Source organism: Euwallacea similis, chromosome 17, assembly GCF_039881205.1.
Source record: "Euwallacea similis isolate ESF13 chromosome 17, ESF131.1, whole genome shotgun sequence".
NCBI classification, from domain to species: Eukaryota; Metazoa; Arthropoda; class Insecta; order Coleoptera; family Curculionidae; genus Euwallacea; species Euwallacea similis.
Genome location: NC_089625.1, coordinates 2,356,103 through 2,377,063, shown reverse-complemented (window position 1 = coordinate 2,377,063; position 20,961 = coordinate 2,356,103). Strand labels below are relative to the sequence as shown.

At 39.0% G+C, this 20,961-nt stretch overlaps 2 protein-coding genes across 3 annotated transcripts in view; both read right to left on the bottom strand.

Annotated features, from left to right (window-relative positions):
* Positions 1-1,734: 1,734 nt before the first annotated feature.
* Positions 1,735-20,961, bottom strand: part of LOC136414339 (pyruvate dehydrogenase E1 component subunit alpha type II, mitochondrial-like) — a 57,407-nt gene continuing 38,180 nt past the window's right edge. The window contains exons 2-8 of one of the 2 annotated variants that reach the window (XM_066398311.1): positions 3,744-3,861; positions 3,477-3,545; positions 3,248-3,421; positions 2,980-3,198; positions 2,509-2,680; positions 2,129-2,454; positions 1,735-2,069 (exon numbers count right to left, since the gene is read on the bottom strand). In XM_066398311.1, coding sequence (XP_066254408.1) covers positions 1,884-2,069; positions 2,129-2,454; positions 2,509-2,680; positions 2,980-3,198; positions 3,248-3,421; positions 3,477-3,545; positions 3,744-3,794 — 1,197 coding nt within the window. In that variant the 5' untranslated portion in view covers positions 3,795-3,861 and the 3' untranslated portion in view covers positions 1,735-1,883. The other variant, XM_066398312.1, reaches the window with a different exon arrangement.
* On the bottom strand, positions 4,779-13,777 carry twz (BTB/POZ domain-containing protein twz). The gene is made up of 6 exons (XM_066398382.1): positions 13,336-13,777; positions 12,138-12,230; positions 8,771-8,989; positions 5,699-5,904; positions 5,317-5,643; positions 4,779-5,256 (listed from the first exon to the last, which is right to left on the bottom strand). Exons 1-6 carry the CDS (start codon positions 13,398-13,400, stop codon positions 5,117-5,119), a joined length of 1,050 nt encoding a protein of 349 aa, XP_066254479.1. The 5' UTR covers positions 13,401-13,777; the 3' UTR covers positions 4,779-5,116.

The following is a 20,961-nucleotide window of genomic DNA, read 5'->3' as shown; positions in this document are numbered from 1 at the left end:
AGGTCCATGTGATGGGCATATTGTCGTCAGCATAAGGAAACATTACGTTTTCCAGGATATCAACATAGACAACTTGGTCCGTTATTCCCTCAATACGATGGATCGGACCTATACCGTAATACGAAAAACAACCCTATATCATTATGGAGAACGAATCATGTTTTATAGTTTTCAAGATATATTTTGGGTTGAAATCAAATTATAGCGGTCTTCTAACATGTTTTTGTCCAGAAGAACCAAAAAGAACACTTTCTGATTCATCTAACCAAAGAGTATTCCTCTATCTAGACGGAGGCCAAGGGGCATACTCACTTGCCAATTTTAGGCGGTTGAAGATCTGTCTGTCACTTAGTTTAGAAACTTTCCACATACACCACTATATATTGAGCACAATGTATAAAATATAGTTTTACGTGAGAATACGGCCCTAAATAGTAACTATCGCGAACAATCTAAGAGTTCTAGACGTGTTTGTCGAGCGTTGTAGAAGGCCTTTATTGTGTCGATATAAACGTGATTTTTTAATAAATTAGTTCTAAATCAACCAAAAAATATCCGAATGTGGTACGACAAAGCCATATTGAAGAAACAATCTTATAAAACTGTGTACCAAAGCGACATTATGGAATACCTATATATTTTTTTGCAGATAGGGTAATATTGCAGTAGCTCTGGGTTTCATACAAAAGATACGAAGATTCGGAAACTATCGAGATTATTCAATCCCAAAAACACAAATATGATGATCCGTGTAACAGGAAGCTCTACAGAGCTCTTTGTAAAGGAGAAATAATTTCCATCCCGATCGAAATGCAGGAGAAATTGAAGTTTTGATATTTAATTAGGAATAATCAATTTTTGATGACAGTCCCCTTTAAAATTAAGGAGGCCTATTTGAGATACTGTTAGAAGTCATAAAACTTCACAAGGGCCACTGTCCAAAATTCCGAAAGAAGTGCCTACTGGTCAATGTAGCGTAAGCAAATCAGCAGGTTCAAAAAGCACAAGCGTATAACTGACATTTACTCTGCTAAAGTGTTAAAGTGGTCTGTTATGGGATTGAAGGGCATTGTGATTTCGACTTAGTGCCAGGAAAAAAGGGAATTCTCCTATGAATTTGGGGACTTTCAATAGGATAGCTATTACAGTGCACACTACTAATATAGTTTTATATTTATGACGTAGATATTTCAAGAGTCGATCAACCCAAATGTTTCTGGTTTACATCCATGTTACTCAGGATTTAAGGTCAAATGTTAGTTTTTTTCCTCTAATGACTTGATAACTATCCGGACCAAGATATCAAATTCCATCACTTTCTGAGAAGCATTTATACTTAATAGAGTATCCACAGTGAAGGCTGGGTTCACACGTATACCTCTCGACTGTTGACTTTCCGATCTTAGCCGCTTCTTTCAATTTGCAACGTTGTATGAGAACGCATTATGATTTAAAATTCTGAATTTACCGAATTCTTGTTCGGCTTGAACATGCTATTTGTCTGTAAGCGCTCAACTCATTATTTTTTTTGGGGCTAAAATATTCAAATGTGTACCCATCTTTACATAAGAATTGTTCAATTTTTTGGATTCCCTACTGCAGTTTTTAAAAAAATATTTTGCTCATATAAACAAACAAATTGACATTTTTGTTTAAATTAATTCAAGATAAACGATTCAACAAAACCTCACTTATATACATATACATTAAAAACAGTAATAATTGATGTAAAATTATGTTTCGTTTAACTAAGTAATAACAAATCTCACCATCGTTCCTGTATAAAGAAAAAATAACAAATGCAGCAAATCGCTAAATGTGAACAATTAACACTCATTTTAAATGAACTAAAATTGAACTTATATACAATGAGTGCTTATAAATTAGATATTCACAGCTGGTCCTAATCTTTTGTGCTTCAAGGGTTGGAACAGAGATATACCTCGAATATCGCCTTCCAAGTTATGGGCATATATATCAGCTGCCAGTTCATCCAGACCAACTTCCTTATCGGCCTTCGCTTTTTTCGTTGCTTCATCAACTTCAGTTCTAATTTTTGCATCAATTTCCTTAAAAACCGAAAGAAAAAAATTAAAACAAACCCAAAAGAACCATTATATAAACTAACTTTAATCTCTTCGGCAGTCACCAAATTATGGGAAATAATTTTCTCTTTGAAAGAAGTTATGGGATCCCTAGTCTGACGCACTTCTTGTACCTCCTCACGGGTGCGGTAACTGGTTCCTGGGTCGGACATGGAATGTCCAGAGTATCTGTATGTCTGGGCTTCAATGAGGATAGGTCCGTTGCCCGCAGCGCAATAATTCACCGCCAATCTAGCCGCTTGTCTTACAGCCAAGACATCCATACCATCCACCCAGATACCAGGGACATAATCTCCACGGGTATAATAGTCTGTATTAGAAGCAGCTCGGACAGCACTTGTTCCCATACCTGGAAAGTTGCATTTGGAAAAATCAAAGAGGTTTATGAGCAACCAGAACCTACCATATCCGTTATTTTCGCAGACGAAAATGCAAGGTATGTTCCACAGCTTGGCCATGTTGTAGACCTCAAACACCTGGCCTTGATTGGCAGCTCCATCACCATATAAAGCCACACATACACCATCTGTGTTTTTGTATTGGGCTGCTAGAGCTATGCCCACACCCAAAGGAACCTAAATTTTTATTTAAAAAACCTTGCCTTAATGTCTTTAAAATTTTAAATGATATTAAAAATTGAATTATCTTGCAAGAAATATAATTGTTAAAAACTCTGATAATCTGATTTTATTTTTTTTCTCAACACCAAATTGTGTTAAAATTCGTAAAACATAATCCTGATTCCAAGCCACATGATCATGAACTCTACTATTCTTAGCACCATATCAATGTTTATATTATTTTTAATAAAACTCATTAAAAGATAACACTATAGTTCACATGGGAAAAATGAATGAATATTCACACATCTTACCTGAGCTCCAACTATACCATTACCACCATAGAAATTCTCACAGTACATATGCATAGACCCTCCTTTGCCTTTGGCACTTCCCGATTGCTTGCCAGTTAATTCTGCAAGAACTCCGAATGGAGACACCCCCATTAAGTATGTCCAACCATGAGCTCTGTAAGCTGTGATTACAGAGTCATGTGGACGAAGAGCATGTTTAAAACCTACAGCTACTGCTTCCTAAAAATAACCCAAAAAATAAATGTATGAATAAAGTTTTTGCACTTACCTGCCCTGAGTATAAATGGCAAAAACCTCGAATAATTTTTTCCTTATATAGATTTCCAGCGGACGTTTCCATACGACGAACAGTGTGCATTTGCGTGTACATTTTAAGAGCTTCATCTCTAGTTAATGTTACGTGAGTTGAGGGGCCATCGGCAAGCTTGTGAAGCTTGAAGGGCTACAACAGTTGTCAAATGTGCTTATGCTATGTTTGCCTTAAATTGAGGTAGTACCTGAGTTTCAAACTGGCTCTCTCCAACTGTGTGCCCATGATTGCTTCTGCTGACCAAACCGAGGGCTTTCTGAAAGAGGAGCAACGTAGTTAGACATAACCTTAAAGGTTATATAACTTGTGTAGGAAGAGAGATTTACATTTAAGTACTGAGAGACCCTTTTAGCCATGCTGAACACCTTGTATTATGTATTGAAGCTGTTCAAGTGATAACTTACAAACCCAGATTAATGATCTAAAATAACGTAAAAATCAATAAAGTACTCACTTTTGAAGGAATGTTTTTCTTACACACTGATCGCACACAGGCAGGCAACATTTTCTAGGAGGACTCTTTTAGGAAAAGCTGGTAATATTGAGTTAAATTGACTGAAAATGATTTTGATGGAAGATTTGAACCAGTTTATCTTAGCAAGGTCATTTAAAAGAGATTCAGATTCATTAATGACCAATCAGAGATACATGACGTCAAAACTTTAAAAGAGATTTGACCAATAGGAGGAATTTTAATATGACAAACTTTCAAGAAATGCCTGTTTTTGTTGAGGAGTTTGAACTGATTCTTGTAGATGGCGTCATATAGGAATAAAGGAGATTTTAATCTGAATATGTGGTATAGACGCATTCACCCAGTCGTACAGAAACGCGTTTAAGCAGAATTAATAGCATTTAGTTTAAATAAAACGATCGACGAAAGAAAAGTGATCAAATTTACTTTATTTCTTGAATTCAAAATTAACTAGGTCAACGGCACTGCATTGTTCAATTTACTCTGACTTTCTCATCCTTTCCCGATCGCTCATTTTGGTTCAGTGTTCAATATGAGCAGTGAAATAATATTCAATCCTCCCTGTACATCTACTCCGGTTTTTCTGTTACCTCCATTCTTCCAAGGTAACCTGAGGCTGTTCTGTAAAACCGGGCCGACTCCAAAAGACCACAATACACCCCTTTATTCGTTACATGCCCCGGGCATAGCCTTAGGGGTTCTTTCCGACGAGGAATTTGCGCAACGCTATAGAACAAAACAGAGCTCCAATACTGATATGAATCAAAAGCTTTCTCTGGATTGCATGGAATTCTACCTGTGCAAAAATAACGTTTAACGTGGATAGAACAATTACACAAAACGTACCCCCTCTATATATATAGAATTCGATACACAACGGCGTCAGGGCCTGCAGCTCTTTTCGTGGCCCGGGGCTACCGAGGCGAGTTCGTTGTAAAGCCCCGCGGGCCCCCGAAACGATGCGGGACAATCGAAGCCCTGGGCCTGGCTCCCGGACCCAAAGTAATGAAAGGCTTTTAAGAGATAGAGGCATTTATGTTTTAGGCGGACCGGAGAGAAATTCAAGTTTCGTTATACATACGTTAAAGAAAAAATGATGGTCATTAGTGATGTGCATAGTGCTTTTTATAATTAAATCTATCTAATAATAGGAATTTATAACAGTACATTATTTTATATTATAATAGCTACTATTCACAATAAATTCATAGTTCCTTTTCTGCGTGAATGGCATTCGAAGAAGCTTCATAATGAGATCAATAGTAACAAATCTGAACCTTATGTAACAAAATGGTGAAAGAGCGGAAGGCAATTGCGAAGAACTAAAGCATAGAAACCCCACCGAAAAGCACTCATCCTGGCAGAACTTTTCTAACAAATAAATACTCGGAAAATTGCTGTCCCTCCACTCCTCCTCCGTTGCTGGCCGCGATTTTGAATCCTGCATTGAGCAACCTTCTGATCACTTGCATTGAATTTAACTTACAGTATCCTAAAAGTGATTTGTTCCCGTCAAAAGTTCATTCTGTTTGAGAGTAATTTTATCATTTACCGTTCAATGGAAACCTTATGACATGGTGAGCATCCTGCTGGTTCCATGCTGCCCCAGTTCTGGCATCCATCACCGCCTGATTCGTCTCTGGAAACACTTCATCCAAAAGACTCCGATCCCCGCTCAGCATGATCCTCTCCCCCAGATCCGGACTTACATGAAGGGCGACGCATTCATATAAATCTTGATTAGTCCTTCCTGCTCTCTCCATCGATCCTCCATGACTCCTTGACCCAGACAAAGAGGTTATTGTTAAGCTGGGAGTTGGGTGAACCATTTCGTTCTTTTGACGGTCTTTCTTCATCTGCTCCAGTTGACGCACCATTGCTGAAATGAGTTTGAACAGTTTAGATAGAGCGATTGAACACATGCACATATTTACGGGGAATGTCGAAATATCTGGCCTCCTCCAGGAGCAAATCGAGGTCGTGGAAGTTCTCGGGAATGAGAAGTTTAGAGTTGCGCATGAAGTTGAGGATGTGTCTGAACATGCCCCCATCTCTGTCTATGAAATAGTGCTGTTTCAGGGAGTCTAGAACAATGGGTATGCTCCCATTGAAAAGCTTTGCTAACCTGGATTCTGGATATCTGCAAAAAAGTGTTTTGAATACACTGCGGAATACCTAAAACTCAATAGCCTTCAACACTTTATATTCTTATAAAATATCGCAATGCAGTGATAAGTTAAATCTAGGGTGAAACATACTGCCCACATTGATCTTCGGACAATTAATCCGACTCAGCGCATTACCACCTTTTAAGAGTACACTCCTGAAAGCATTCAAGATACTTTCCAGCTTCTTTTGGATGACCTTCTGTTCCTCAAAGTGTTTGGGGGCCAACCTCGAACTTTCCTTCTGCATTTCTACCTCTATTATCTGTTTATGCAGGTCTCTTAATAGTCTCGAGCGATCGTTCTTCAAGTTGAGCATCTTGAACCGCAGGTTTTCTTACTCTCTCAGCTGCTGATCCTGGGTTATGTTCGTTTTCTCTAAATCCAGTTTTATCAAGTTGCCGGCGTTTTTAGGTACTGCTGCGGCATTAATTTCCAAGAGGAGTTCCGCTTCCTTTTTCTCAAAGTTCAGGATTTTTCTCTGCAACCTGAAGCGCTTTCCTGCTACGAAAGCTCTGCAGGAACCAGCGACATCACTATCCAGATCTGAGATATTTTTCAGCTAATTTGCATTCCAGGATTGCGGACGCAGCAACAAAAATTTGATTTTTGCATTGTCAAACCCTGAATCTCTTGTTGCTGCTACTTCCAAAGTTTCTCCAAGTTATCAACTCTAATGTCAAACAACCTTCAATCTGCTTAAGCTCCACAACATGAGAACTACTGACCAAATGATCGTTTAAATACTCATTTTCACTCTGAGCTCAATGCTTTCTCTTGGATACTTCCGGTTAAACGTGCTCTTGGAGGAGGTAGATTTAATCGCTGTTGCAGCCTTTTCAAGCAAACTCTTGTGCTTCTCGATCTGATGCTCCAAAAGATCAATTTGCCTCTTTTTGATTTTTAGAGTCTCATTGTGCACCACAAAATTTTTCAATTGATCAATTCTGTCAATTGAATTGACAGAACCTGACTAACCTGAACTGATCAGTGTCACTGATTGTTATTTGTGATCAAACTTCTTCGGGCCAACATGTCGGAAACAATTTCGAAACGGGTGAAGCAGCTGGAAAACCAGAATGAGAAGCTGCGCAAATTGCTGGACTGCACTTTCCAAATCACCAGTGAGGAAAACGAAAAATGTTTGAGCCTCAAAACCGAGGCCTCCTTCCTCAAAAAGGTGACAAGAGATTTGGAAAACCAGAAGAAGGTGTTGGAGGAGGAACTGCATCTTTATGTAGAGCTGGACTATTGGATTCCGGATGAGACAGCCAAGAATAAAGACCACATAGAGAACAAGCTAAATATGGCTATGCAGAAGGTGCAAAACAGATGTTCAGAGGCGCACAAGCTCAATGTTGAGGATGAGTACCTAAGGGCTTTAATGGTGGAATTGGAAAAGAAAAAGGAGATAGTGCTCTTTGACCTGCACTTGGTGAAGAGGGTTAGTGAGGAAGTTGATACTTTGGCACAAGAGAATTTAAAGCTGAAGAATGAGCTGGCAAGATTGGAGTGCCAGTGGTCCGGAACAAACTGCAACGGACAGGATTTAATAGACAAACTATCAGAGATTGAAGGCAAGAAGGTCCAATTACAATCTGAAATCAACTCGGCACAGGGGAAAACCGACCTCCTAGGAATTCCAATCGAGAGTACCGTTCTTGAGTTAAAAATTTCAGGATTAGATCAACAAAAGCAACAGATCTTAAGGAATCTTAGAGTCAGTTTGCTGCGGTCTGCAAATAAAGTCAGCACGCTCTACACCAACTCCTCATATGGGCAACTGAGAGGCTTATTGAACGAGTTGGAGTTACAGAAGACTGTTCTTATGATGAATCTGAATGACGTGAAGAAGCTGCATTTGGAGGCAATTGAGAAGAAAGTCGCTAGAGGTGGACTCCTGGATGACCCTGAAAATCGTCCTGTTCAGGAGGAGGAGCATTTTGTTGCCGAAGGAGCTATGGAAGGATTCTTAACTCCTGAGAGTGGGATTCCAATCTCGGAATCAATCCCCTTTTTCCATCCTCAGAGTTCAGGGATTATTCAGAAAATCGCTGAGATGCGTGGGACTGAATCATCATCCCTTGGCAGCCTGGAGACTGGAGTTCATTCCCATGACGAGCTGGCTACGGGTTTCACAGAGAAAAAGCGTCGAACTGACGAGCTAATGGACGTGCAGGAGCAGTTGAAGGAGCAGCTTCGTAGATTGGAAAGAGAAAGAGATGAATGGCTGGAGCAAATTGGGGCGATGAATGAGGCGAAGAGAAATGCGATGAAGACGTTGCGTCAAGATGAGCTGCATGAGACGTTCATGCGGGAGCAGTCATCGGAAGGGGTGTTAAAACTACACCTTGATAACGCCACTAATCAAATGTCTGCAAATGAAGAGCAGCTACTTGCGAAGGGAATTCGAGAATTCGAGGAGGACAATGAGGGCAGTAGCAGGAACTTGAGTGCAATGATGGAGCGGACACGTCAAAACGCCGAGAAAGGAGATACGGAGGTTTTAATGGACGAAGGAGAGAAACGCTGAATGGCCGAAGAGTCTTAAAGAAACGAATTTTTAAATAATAAAGGCGTCCATGCGTTTCTGGTTAAAACAACAAAACTCGATCTTATCTGTTTGCAGATGATTAAGCGATGAGAAATTTAATTAGGTACTGCTCGATGCGATAATCAGATACAATTTGTTAAGGTCTGGTAACTAGAACGGCAATTATCTGGGTGTGCTTAATGCCCCCCGTCCATTCAACGGTTTAATGGCAGGTACTTGGAAACAATTTACGTTAATGCGCCGACATGTATTGTCGGACTTGAGGGTCACCACTTTTTGCTACTTACTTTGTCAGTGTTTCTAAGGAAGATGTGTAGATGGTACCGCCGACGTCGATGTGTACCGGGGCGGTGTACCTTGAGGCTGCGGCTACGCAAGGGATTCCAGCTAATTTGTTGTAGCTGGCAGCTGCGATGGTGACGGTGGGGTTGCCGGGAGGGGGAGTGGGCGACGATGACGTGGACATCGTGGGCGACGTTGCGGGGGATATGTTGGGGGACATCAGTCTGAGAGAAAAGATTGAAAATGTAGAAATCAAGAGATGAGCTAAAGGGGTACCTCTTTTCCCCGCTCTCTTCCTTTCCCTAAAACATTTTAGTCTTTATCTGGGCGTCAAATTTCCTTTCCAATCCGCCCTAAGTTGCTTCAAAATTCCTCTTTCTCCCCATCAGGGCGCCCCTGACTTTTAAATCTATCAAAATCTAAAATGGGCAAAATTTAGGCGCACTTCTAAGGTCTAAGAAAGTTTTGATGGAGATGAAGAACATCATGAGTTGATAATCCACTTAAATCTAACCATCGAAGATCGTTTCTTTGGCAAAGCTATTTTATAAGAAAATATTGCACCGTTCTATCCTTTTCGATTGGTGTTCAGTACGCCCCTGATTGTTGATCAAAGTCTAAGGAATTTTTGCCAAAAAACAAGCATCTAGTGACGTATCGGTCTACTAAAAGTCAGTGGTGTAGAAAGTTTTTTTTTTAATTTTACTTTTTTTTGCTGAGCCAAATTGCATAATCCCCGCCAAATTCAGAATGCCCTTGATCTTGACCCAAATGTAAGAAATTTTTGCCGTACAGAAGAACATTGTGAGGCAATAATCTTCGGCCCAAAAAGGGTTTCCCGAGGTCTTACACGTCGTTTCGCGTGGAGCTATTTTACGAGAAAATATTATACGATTTTCCCCTTTTTTAATCGCATTCGGTACGCCGCTGAATGCCCACCATCGTGTAGAGAATTTTTGCTAATGAAATAACGTATCACGAGTCACTAATCTGTTGAAATCCGGTGGCGTGGAGAGGACCGTGTTGGTTATCTGAAATTTCCTTCACGACGCTAGTTTATACCAAAAATTCAAGATTCCACCCTTGTACTTTGATGCAATACGCCGCTGAACAAACGCTGGCGGAATATCTGCTAGAGAACAGTGGCGTGCGATGTGCAATTTTCTTAAATAACATGCGAGCTGCACACAATGTCGCAATTGTACGTTCGCGGATTCAGTCCGCGTAGTAATGTGTCGCGTACCCAAATGTGCACCTAGAATGACTAGCAGGAACCTGCACATGCCGCCCACTGCAGGCGCCATTTAATACCCCGTCAAACTAAACATTTCAATTTCTTTTAATTACCATGCAGATCCATATAATAGATTAAATTAACTCGGCTTTAACAATGCGCAAACAGGTTTGTTGGACGATTTTTTTAATTTCACTTCAATGCTCGTTGACCCACAAAACACAAGCGGTGATTGAAATGAGAAAATGGCATGCAATGGTAGCGCAAATAACAATAAACAACTCTGTTTAATAATGATTGTTGTAAGCAAACACCTACATTGAACAATGTGTGACGTGATCGTTATTTTAAGTAGGTATAGGGGTTTGGTGCAAAGGCAACGTTATGCCGTTGACGAGGATCAGCAATCGCTTTGGCTGCCCCCTCCTGAGCAGGGTTAGCCACGCAACTCGTTCATTAGAAAATTTTTCACTTTCCACTATCGTAGCTCCATTTGGTTTTAGGTGCTAGAATCGACCATCTTGAATCCAAGTGAAATATTGTCAAATTGGCGGCACGTCCGGTTATACCGGCACTTCCGGTTACACCGAAAGCAGTTACCGATTTCGTTATTTTAAATGGAGTCTCTAATTTGTTTGCCATTTTCGGATTCCTCGTTAAATTTTAAGGCCGGTTTATGTAAAGTTTCTTACGTCTTTGACGTTTCCGAGTTATACAAAGAAATCGGACTTGTGCGTTGACCGCTCCAAATTTTGGAATCGATGCTTCTGGGACTCAATAAGCTAAGTTTTGATGTATTTTAATTTGATAAAAAGTCTTCTAAAACCTTCGAAGCATGCCTCTAAAGTTGCATGATTTCAAATGTCAATAATTGGCTTATTTCAAATGGAACACCCTGTACCTTAAAGCGTTTTCTAGTTCTAGTATATATCAAATGTTATTAAGGGTCGTTAGACCGATTCTGGACAGAGGAGGGGTATTCCAGTATAACTTGGAAACGGTAAATTTTGGACATGACCATTTGCATAAACTAACCTTAACATTTAACGAGAAATCCAAAAATGACAAAAAAACTAGGGGTTTCCATTTAAAGTAACAAAGTTAGTAGCTGCTTCCGATATAACCGGAAGTGCCGCCATTTTGAAAATATTTTGCTTGGATTCAAAATGGTCGATTCCAGCACCTGAAATCAAAATTCGTTGGGCTACGACAGAGAGAAGTCAAAATTTTTTTAATGAACGGGTTGCGTGGCTAACCCTGTTTAGGAAGGGAGAGCCTAAGCAATCGCTGATTGATGGTCAGAAAAAGCAAAACGAAATAATACAAATTTGGGACCTGAGGGCTTTACAACAAATCAATAATGATGTGCACATAATGAAATTTTTCTGGCATCTATCTCATCTTCATTTAGACTCACCAAGCGCTAATTTATTAGCAAAAGTTGAGGTCTTCAGTGGCGTATCGAATAAATTTGTTTTTTTATTTAAAAACCCCAAAAACATCGAAAGCTGTGCCGCTGCAGTAATTTTGACACCCGTCTGGAGACGCCCCTGACTTTTGATATACCATGTGTTTTTTTCAACACTCAATTGTTTTTCAACATAAAATAGAGTTCTACAGTGGCGTACCAACAAGTTAAGTGGCCTCTAGTGATCAGTGGCTAATCTATTATTGAAATTCAGCGGCGTAGAGAGAGTTTAATAGGTATCGGAATTTTTTCTGCTAGAGCTATTATTTGGTACAAGAATTACTTAATTTTCACCGTTTTGAAATAGCACATTCAGTCCATCCCTGATAGTTGACCTTTACCTGAGAAATTTTTGCTTAACGAAAGTAATTTCTCATCCCCATGGGCCAACACGCAGTAACGTCCCTGAACTCATAGACGTAGGAGAGAGTTTTTTTTAAGGTTTCCAATGTCTTTCTGGTCATGCTATTTAATACGAAAACTGCGTGATTCTGGGAAAGTACAATAAAATATAAATAATCTCGAATATTGTTATTTGAGAAGGAATAACGTTAGCGATTGTCGATTAATGACCAGAATTAGTAAAACGGAATAATGTGATTTTGGGGCCTCAAGGCTTTATAGTAAATCAATAGTAATGTGCACATAATGCAATTTTTCTGACCCTTACCTCATTTTAATTTGGGCGCTAGGGAACATGTTCCTGCTGGATAAGTCTTTGGGTTCGGCCTTCTCCACATCGTTCCTAAGGTCTGCCTTCTTTCTGCAAGGAAATAAAAAAAATTATTTGGTGCTGGTCTCTTTGTATGCGGGTCACGAGTCACGACACGCCCAAAAAACGTGGTTATTTGGAGTGGTTGGGTCACTCTCCATCGCGATAACGCATTATGTTGCTTTTAGGTTTATTTTGCTGTTCTTCGAAACCCGTAGCCGGAAAAGCCAAAGAACTGCTTCGAGACTTTACAAAGATTTATGGTCGGTTCCCAGCCAATCAATCATCGTTTCCTTTCCAATAAAAACACGTTTAAGGTGTAAAAGAAGTTAACAAGTTAACTCTCAATTTTATTTTCAAACTAATTAACCTTTTTTGGGACCCAGGAAAAGTCCCTCCGGCGCGCCATTAGTGCATTGTAAATGAGTCTTTTAATACTTTTAAAACGGTACTTTTCAGATTAAGCAAGAGGATTTTGCCTGCGTTTCAGAGATGGAAATTTCGGGATGGTATAAACCGGCCTCATTGGCACCATATAATTTACAAACAATTCCTAGGAATAGCGAGGCTAATTGCTAATTATGTAAATTTAGGTAAATGGCCCGCCTAGTTTTGATAAACGTGATGCCTGGCGGACATTATTATTACGAACTATTATGAAAAAAATTAGGAAATTAATAAACAAAGGAACGAAAACTTGGGCTAAATGTTGCTTCTGGCTAATTTTTTGCTGGCACTTTAACCTTACCATAATAGAGTACAGTGTCGCACATAGTGAAGCATAAAGAGAATGTTTTAAGTGATAGTCTGATGGTCTAGAAAGGTTTCAACTTGAAATTGAAATATTTTAAATAATAAACGGCCGGCAACATTCACCAGAATGTCAACGTTTTGCTCATAATGCTCCCTTAACAGGGTCAAGCAACACGCCATAATTAGCATTCGCCATTCTGTCAACAAAATTTAAATAAACAATGAAATTTCGAGAAATGTTGGTTTTTGATATAAATTAAATATTTTTTGCACTCTAACACCAAAGTCTTGAGGAGACATATTTTTACAACGTAAAAATAGCAATTTTTTAGATATTACTTACAACTGCAAAAAATATAAATTTAGGGTTATTTTCGAACGGAACCATGCAGCAACCACATACCTGTACAACATTTGCTCCTCAAAATCACTGGGACTTCGTTTTAACGACACCGCAAAATTGGCCATACCAAACAAATGTCCAAAACCATTCACTTATTCACTCACAAAATGGAGTCACACATCTTCCGTTTATCATAAAATTTAATGTTTTGTAGAAGCCTTCAGCGATGTTTCTCACGAAAACATGAACTGGATGCCGACGTGACACAAACCACTACGGCTGCATTCGAACTGAACCGACTCGACTGGCTGAATTTCAGCCTCAGCTGAAAGATCACCGTGTGTAGCGTGGCGGCTGAAACGCTGAAAACCCCCTTCGGCGGTGGTAGAAACAAGAGTTTCCAGGTACGAGTTAAAAGGGTTGACAATCAGCGTCAAGACGAGTCACCAATTTATCCTCATTTTGTCTTGTTAATTTGGTCATTAGTGATTTATAACATTTCGAATCTTCACCACCCTGGCCCCACCTTTAGCATGAGAGAAACAGTATCATTTTTTTTTCTTATCAGTAGCGGATCTATGTATAATAAGGTATCCTGGATACTTCTTACAGAGCAATAAAAGCAGGTATCAGAATATATGCAGCGTGTTCAAACAAATCGACTATTTTCCCTGTTTACTCCTCTTGTGGTCCTTTTCATTAGCACCGATCGGTTTGAGGCTTTACCTCGCTATCGCGATACAGATTTTTTGATGCCGCCATGGTTTGTAGTAAAACATACCCCTGGTACCAAACATATATTGCATATATTGGACGCTATTTCCCAAGGGTTCCAGAACCCTTCTATTTGGTAGCATACATATTCATGGAACCTTTTACCCGAAAGAACCTTTCAGCAAGGCTTCTAAAGTGTTAATAGGGTCCGCGATTGTTTAAAAAACGAACCGAAAAATCGGTACCTCCGCCCCTGTATCAAAGGCCAGCCGGAGGGTCCTTTAAAATTATGTAGATATCCGAGGCCAAGCGGAGTCGCCGGGGGGGCTTATACAGGGCCCCCGGCGGCGGTCGCATTAAAGTAAAGTAAAATTCCACCCCGGATGATGCTGTATAGCTTCGGGTTTATAAACCGAAATATAATGAAGAAGAGCCCGGGCAATGTAAATTCCGACAGCCCGGCAACGATCAATAACAGTACTCTTCATTCGTAGTTTTTGTGGGTACCGAAATCCCCGTGAAATGATATAATTTAATGCTATAACCTTTTAGCAGTCAAATTAGAATCAATTTTCATGGGAAACTTGTCGGTTAGTACCACGGTGCTAACAGGAGTAGTGCTACCGGGCAGCACGACCGATTTGGAGAAAAAATTCAATTTCGTAATTGAAATAGTCCCATGGTACCGAGGCCTCGAGGTTGGTTTAAACGCGCAACAGTTGTCAAATTAGATGTCGAATTCAGTAGCGGTACATTGCGGTGCAGGCCTGGGGGCGCTATTAAGAAAATTACGGAAACGTATAGGTACGCCTAATAAATAAAATGGGCAGTTTGTATGGGGGCCAAGGTGGTACGGTGCATTTCGAAAATTACAGTTAAAAACAAGCCTCTAGCTGTGTTCGTGCAATGTGATTTAGTTTTACGCTGGAAAAGGCCCATTAAGAGACAAAAATTCCTAAAATTCTTAGTTCACAATAAATCATAATTCATTAATTCCTGAAAATGTACAATCTTGAAAGACGTGACGTGCAACCTCTTAAACTAACTTAAATTAATGAAGCGTGGGGATGTTATGGCTTGCACATGAATTGCCTACTTATACAGCTTGGCCGTTTCTGGGGTTCAACCATGTGATAACCATCGATGACCACAAAAAATATGCCGGTCGGTTAAATTGACGCACAAGGCAAACGCAATTTGCAGTTCAAAAATATGCCGTTTTCAAATTTGGAAAATGCCAAATATTTTCAATTTTGAAACAATATTTTTGAGTTCTAAATTATGTAACTTTGCCCCAATTTAACCGACTTCGTATTTTTCATGGTTACCGAGATGGTCATGGTTGAGCTCTAGAAAGGAACACCTTGTATACCTTTAGATCCGTTCCTGACTTCAGAGTTGATAGTGGCGATCAAAGAAGAATTTCGAACCGATAGGACAGTCATAACACATTAAAAAATGAGGCAGAGAGGTTTTTCCGTACTCTCCAAATATTATTCATCTTAAGTGCCGCTCCACTGCTTTTGTCAAAAGTTAAGATTATCATGGTGTCATCTGTAGCTCTAGAGCTTTTGGGAACACCTCTAATATTCTTGTGACCTTTGCTAAGCATTTCTAAAATCAAGACGTTGTGAAGGCTCTAAATCCGATTCCAAGTCGCGTGAGTTGAATTTCTTTACGTAAAAATTTCTGTGTCCATATTCTTAAAGAATTTTCCATTCTTCGGTTTGCGAAGAATATTTCCACCAATGACTACTAAACGTATTCTCTCTATTATACCACATTCATAACAATGCGTGAAAGAAGGATGGGAAACAATTTAACACTAACCATTGATGGAAACAGAAAATGTTCTAATATTTAACTTTTGACAAGACTGATGGTTTATAACCACAAAGCAGTTTTCTATTCTCACACTGTCTTGCATATCAAATTAAATAGAGATAGAACTATGCTCGTCTGTCTCGGTTGTCTGCAGGAATATTTTCTTATTGGCTCAGTGTCCTGATTGGTCTGGCGTGAAATTCAAATAGTAATGCGTGATAGCGCGAGTTTTAAGTTAGTTTTAAGTCATTATATTAAATTTAAACCTCATCACTAGGAGGTTCACTTCTTAATTATAATAGTTAAACTATAATTGCTGTGCTAGACACCTGAGCTCCCCGTCAAAACTTAGACCAAACTTAAACTTGCCTAAGAATGATATTGGCATCCACTTACGATAATGCACCTGCTTGTGAAGGGGTGCACAAGGTAATAATGCACCGAAATTTGCTCTATATTACCATCAGAGTCGAAGTTTACAATGCCTTGAGCTTCTGCCTGTCTATTGAAATAAAAAGTTGATTTCAAAGAAACATCAAGATACACGCACATTCATCTCTCGTTAGTTTTCCCATTTTCGCCTTTACTCCTGAAGAGAAAAACTAGTCGCAGCCTCATAAATCGCCTTATAGTACCTGTAGTACTGCCATCAAATGAAAGACTGTATTGCACTTAATGGCACTTAATTGTCGACGTGTAGGCTAAAGATGGGCATTTGAACGTAAGTACGAATGTTTTTTGCTCCTAGTGGGTTCAGCCGATATGGCCAAGGTACCTGTGAGTTCTTTTTGCCATGGGAGTGAGGAAATTTTTCTGCCGCCTCCGCATGTTTGTTGTTGATTGGAAACCACTTTCCTCTGGGAACAATTCGGCCTTTGCGCCCCAGGGCTTCGCTAAAGTCACGTTCAGCTCGGTCTATCACGAGACGCCAGGTTCGCATTTTTATTTCCACGGTACCACCATCAATAACCCTTATCTGCACTAAACGACAACTTTCATACCTGGCCTCGTATATGCGCGTATGTAAATAAGTAATGTTCTCCAGTTAATTATGACCTGCGTTTTGCTCTCTATAAAACCGAGATCGCAGATAATGCCGGACCATTAACGGCAGGTTTAAACTGGCTACTGCAGGAGATTATTTACCATGGGTGACCATGCTATAAGTGACTGACTAGTGGGTAACACTGGTAGCCCGTTTATAGAATAATTACCTTATATGCGAGGGGACAAAAAAGCGGCTGGACAGGGATAAAAATCGACGGGAGTGTAAAGCGAGAACAAATTATCGGGCAACCCCGTTTTCCTTATTTGGCAACTAAAATTAAAATTATTCTTCGTCTGCATCATATTTATATTACCTCGTCAGATGGTCAATCACTCGGGGACGGTAGTAAATCTTTCACAAGGCTGACAGGGTGGTTGAAGAGACAATAAGTCGAAATATGTTTCAAATAATTAAATAACTAACAGACAATATCGTAATAAAGTCCTCATAAATCCTTGTTCTGAAGAATGCGGTTTCTATTATTTATATATAAATACCGCTTTCTCGAAAACATTGTTGACTAAAATCTCTTCTAGAGTATATTTAATAACATATATGACCGCACTAAATTTCAAACTAAAATTACCCTATTAAAACCGTCGGAAAGTTTTTTCACCATTGTCCATTAAAATTATTCTTTTTACTATCACATTTACAGCAGTGTGCAAAACAAGGTCAGAAGATATCTTTAATGCGCACCATCGGCGAAAATAAAAAACTTCTTAATTATAATTATTGACAAGTACACACTATTTATAACCCACAAAATCTTTCACCTTCGTGCACTGTCGTGCATCTCACGCTAGACAGGAACAGATATATATCAGTTTGTCGTTACCGTGACGGAGGTGGTGAATTCTCATTGATCGAGTATTTTGATTGGTCAAATCTTTGAATATTTAAAAAAATAGGGAAAATGTTTAAAAATGACTCAAAAGAAGTAATATAAGTAGTTCATGTATGAGAGGTCACATTTAAAACACTCGCGTTTCGAACCTGTATAAATCTCTCAGTATCTCGGATAGGTATAGGTCCCTGTGAGAGGTTCCTCTTGAGTGGCGCAATGTATTTATATAGAAATACGTTGTAGCACACAGAGTTCGGCACCTCTCATCTGAACACGAAGAAACTGTTTATAAGAATTAGTTTAACTTTATCTCTGTAAATCACCCAAACTCTCGAAAAAAGATTGAGGTAGGTATAGGATTATGTAGGGGTGAAAGGTACCTCTTGAATAGTGCAATGCAATTACTAAAAATATGGTGATTCATTGGGAATGGGACATGGTGAAACCCGATGTAGGGGACACCAAAATATGACGATTTAGCCCCATCATACCTTATACCAATGTTGCGCGTTTCAAGATTACAGGGAGTTAAAGGTTGAAATTTTATTTTAAAATTTCTTAGTAACTTTTTGTGTTTTCATAGCATCAACACCAAAATTGGTATATTTAGGTTTTGTAAGATGCCAAGTAAGAATTTTTATCTAATTTTAGCTCTTAGGGCACCACTTTGGTATATTTGGTTATATTTTTTTATAAATGCAACTAAGATCAAATTCCATTCAATATAATGAAAGATAGTCTATTTTTATTCAAAAAAGGTATTCTCGTTTAATCTCGCTATCTCTCTTCGTTTACGAGATTTTCACCCATAAGCTAATTCGTGTCATACCACTTTAAATCCCCAAAAACGATGGTAGCTGCAGTTCACTCGCATGGCAAACCATTACTTAGCTATAATTACTTTAGCTTCTCAAAGTAATTAGACTATTTCATTGTCAGTTACTCTTTTTAAGTAAAAAATCGTAATTTCAAAGTAAAAATACCAAGGGATTATAACTTTTCCTTTAGCGAGATGCGCGATATGATATGTGTTCCTGCTCAAATGAATTTTAACGGTCGTGCTGCAGCACGGAGTTACTTTGAATTATATACCAACCGACAACAACCCAACCACAAATGATTTAGAAAGTTGTACAATCGTTTGGGAAAGACAGGCTCTTTTCGCCCTAAAAGCCAAAAGAGTGATGCCCGAAGAACTATCCCGGTCAAACAGGAAGAGAAAGTTTTAGTGCGAATTCCTGAAAATGAAGAATTATCTACACGCCTGTTAAGTGCAACGATGAGAATAAGTCAACCGTCTGTTTGGAGAATTTTACATTTAAAAAAATTTCATCCTCATCATTTAATACCGGTTGAAAATTTACTGGCTGAGGACCGTCCTGCTCTCTTAAGATTTGCCCGATTTTTTCAGGAAAAACAAAACGAAGATCCAAATTTTTTCAACAAAATCCTATTTACTCACGAGGCAACTTTCAGACGCCGTGGAAATTTTAACTGGAAAAATAGCCACTTATGGAATTCTCAGAATCCATAAATGTACGACAAACACGAATTTAAGATAAACATTTTTTTGTTGTGGCGTAATAGGTAATTTTTTTATTAGTCCTTTCGAATTTCCAGCCAATTTAAATGTCCTTCTGTATTTAAACTTTTTGCAAGGACAATTTAACGAACTTCCGAAAAAGGATTCACAGCATTTACGCCAAAATAAGTGGTTTATGCGAGACGGAGCGACCCCACATTTTTCCCTTCAAATGCGCAAACATTTGAACAATGTTTTCCCACATTCGATGGGTCGGTCGTGAAAGTGAATTTTCATGGCTCGCGAGATGTGCAGACCTCAATACATTGGACTTTTCAAAATGGTCAAATATGAAGGCAGTTGTATACAAAGATACAATTAATACTCGAGAAGAATTGTGGTAAAAAATTAATAGGCAGCTGATGAAATTAGGAATAATGCCGACATGCAATTTAGAATAAAAAAGATCTTTGAGAAACAAGATAGCAAAGTGCATTAAGGTGAAAGGTGGTCATTTTGAATAGCTGCTTAAATAAGATTTATTTTTCATTTGTTAATGGCTTTTCATCTTTTTAATGCGACAAAAAATGTATTTGAAAATTAACAAAACTAAGTTAAACAATTTTTTAAAAATAAATTTATGGTATTTGATGCCATATTGCTAATTTTTTACATGTTTTTCATTACAAAATGTAATTTTTCTCGACAATGGTTCGCATTAGAGCTTTTTTGCATAAGACTTTTTTGTGTAGAACACATTGGTGGTATAAAACATGCCTCTAAAATTCTCATTTTCCCAGTGGCGTACAAATTAGGGGCAAAAAAAATCTTACGCAACCTTGAAATCTCCGCCTCTGGCATATGGGGAAAAATTGAAGTAGCGCTCAAAACGTAACTAATATTAATGATAATAATTACACAAAATGTGACTCCTGTATCTCAAACGATTCCCGAGATATCGTCAAAAAACTGAAAAAAAAAAACTGTTTTTTGACACCCTGTATCTCGAAAACGGTATGTTTGCGGACCCATGTTAATGGGAACTTTTTTTCTTAAAATGCGCCAAAGAATTACACCCTTCATTTTCCGACACGTGTTTTGAAATACCCGGTATAGGAGGACTAGTTTAAGAAACTGAAGTTCCGGACCCCTGAAGAGAAAGACGCTGATAAGAAAAATAAGTTAACGTTTATCTCTATAAACCTCTCATTGCCTCGGAAAGGTAAGGAGGTGTAGAACGATTGAGATAACCACAGAAAGATCTAAGAGTGGATTAAAGGATAATTGGAAGTAATTAATCATGGAACTTATGGAAAAATGGATGCTAATGAAGACAGCGAGCTCAAGCAATAGAGCAAAACCATCCAGGTTTAAGAGTTGAACGTTAAACGGGGCCTTCATTAGAGCAATAGATCAATAAAGAGAGCCACAATAAGTGGATTATGTATCCGAGACCCACCCGCGCCCATCGTCAACGTGAATGGGCCTTACCTTAGGGGGGCTCACCCACGCAGGAGGCGCTCCTCGATTCCGGCGTGGGTTCTCCCATACCCATTCCGAATGGTGACTAACGAGAAAAGGTTCAATGGTTCACTCTTATTTGGGTTGTTGGTATTTTCGCGTAAACCTCCATTTTTACACCACGCGATACCTATCGAATTTGCATTTATATTGTTTATGATAATCGGCTCAATTAGGCCGAACGTAACATAAAGTTGTCCGTTTATGTTA

What these genes read in the sequence shown, in the direction of transcription:
- twz (XM_066398382.1), bottom strand. Translation starts at nt 13,400, where the DNA reads ATGGCCAATTTTGCGGTGTCGTTAAAACGAAGTCCCAGTGATTTTGAG. An exon ending in TCCTTAGAAACACTGACAAA is followed by an intron (nt 5,905 to 8,770) that starts GTAAGTAGCAAA and finishes ACTTTTTTGCAG; the next exon opens with ATATCCAGAATCCAGGTTAG. An exon ending in CAGATATTTCGACATTCCCC is followed by an intron (nt 5,644 to 5,698) that starts GTAAATATGTGC and finishes AACTCATTTCAG; the next exon opens with CAATGGTGCGTCAACTGGAG.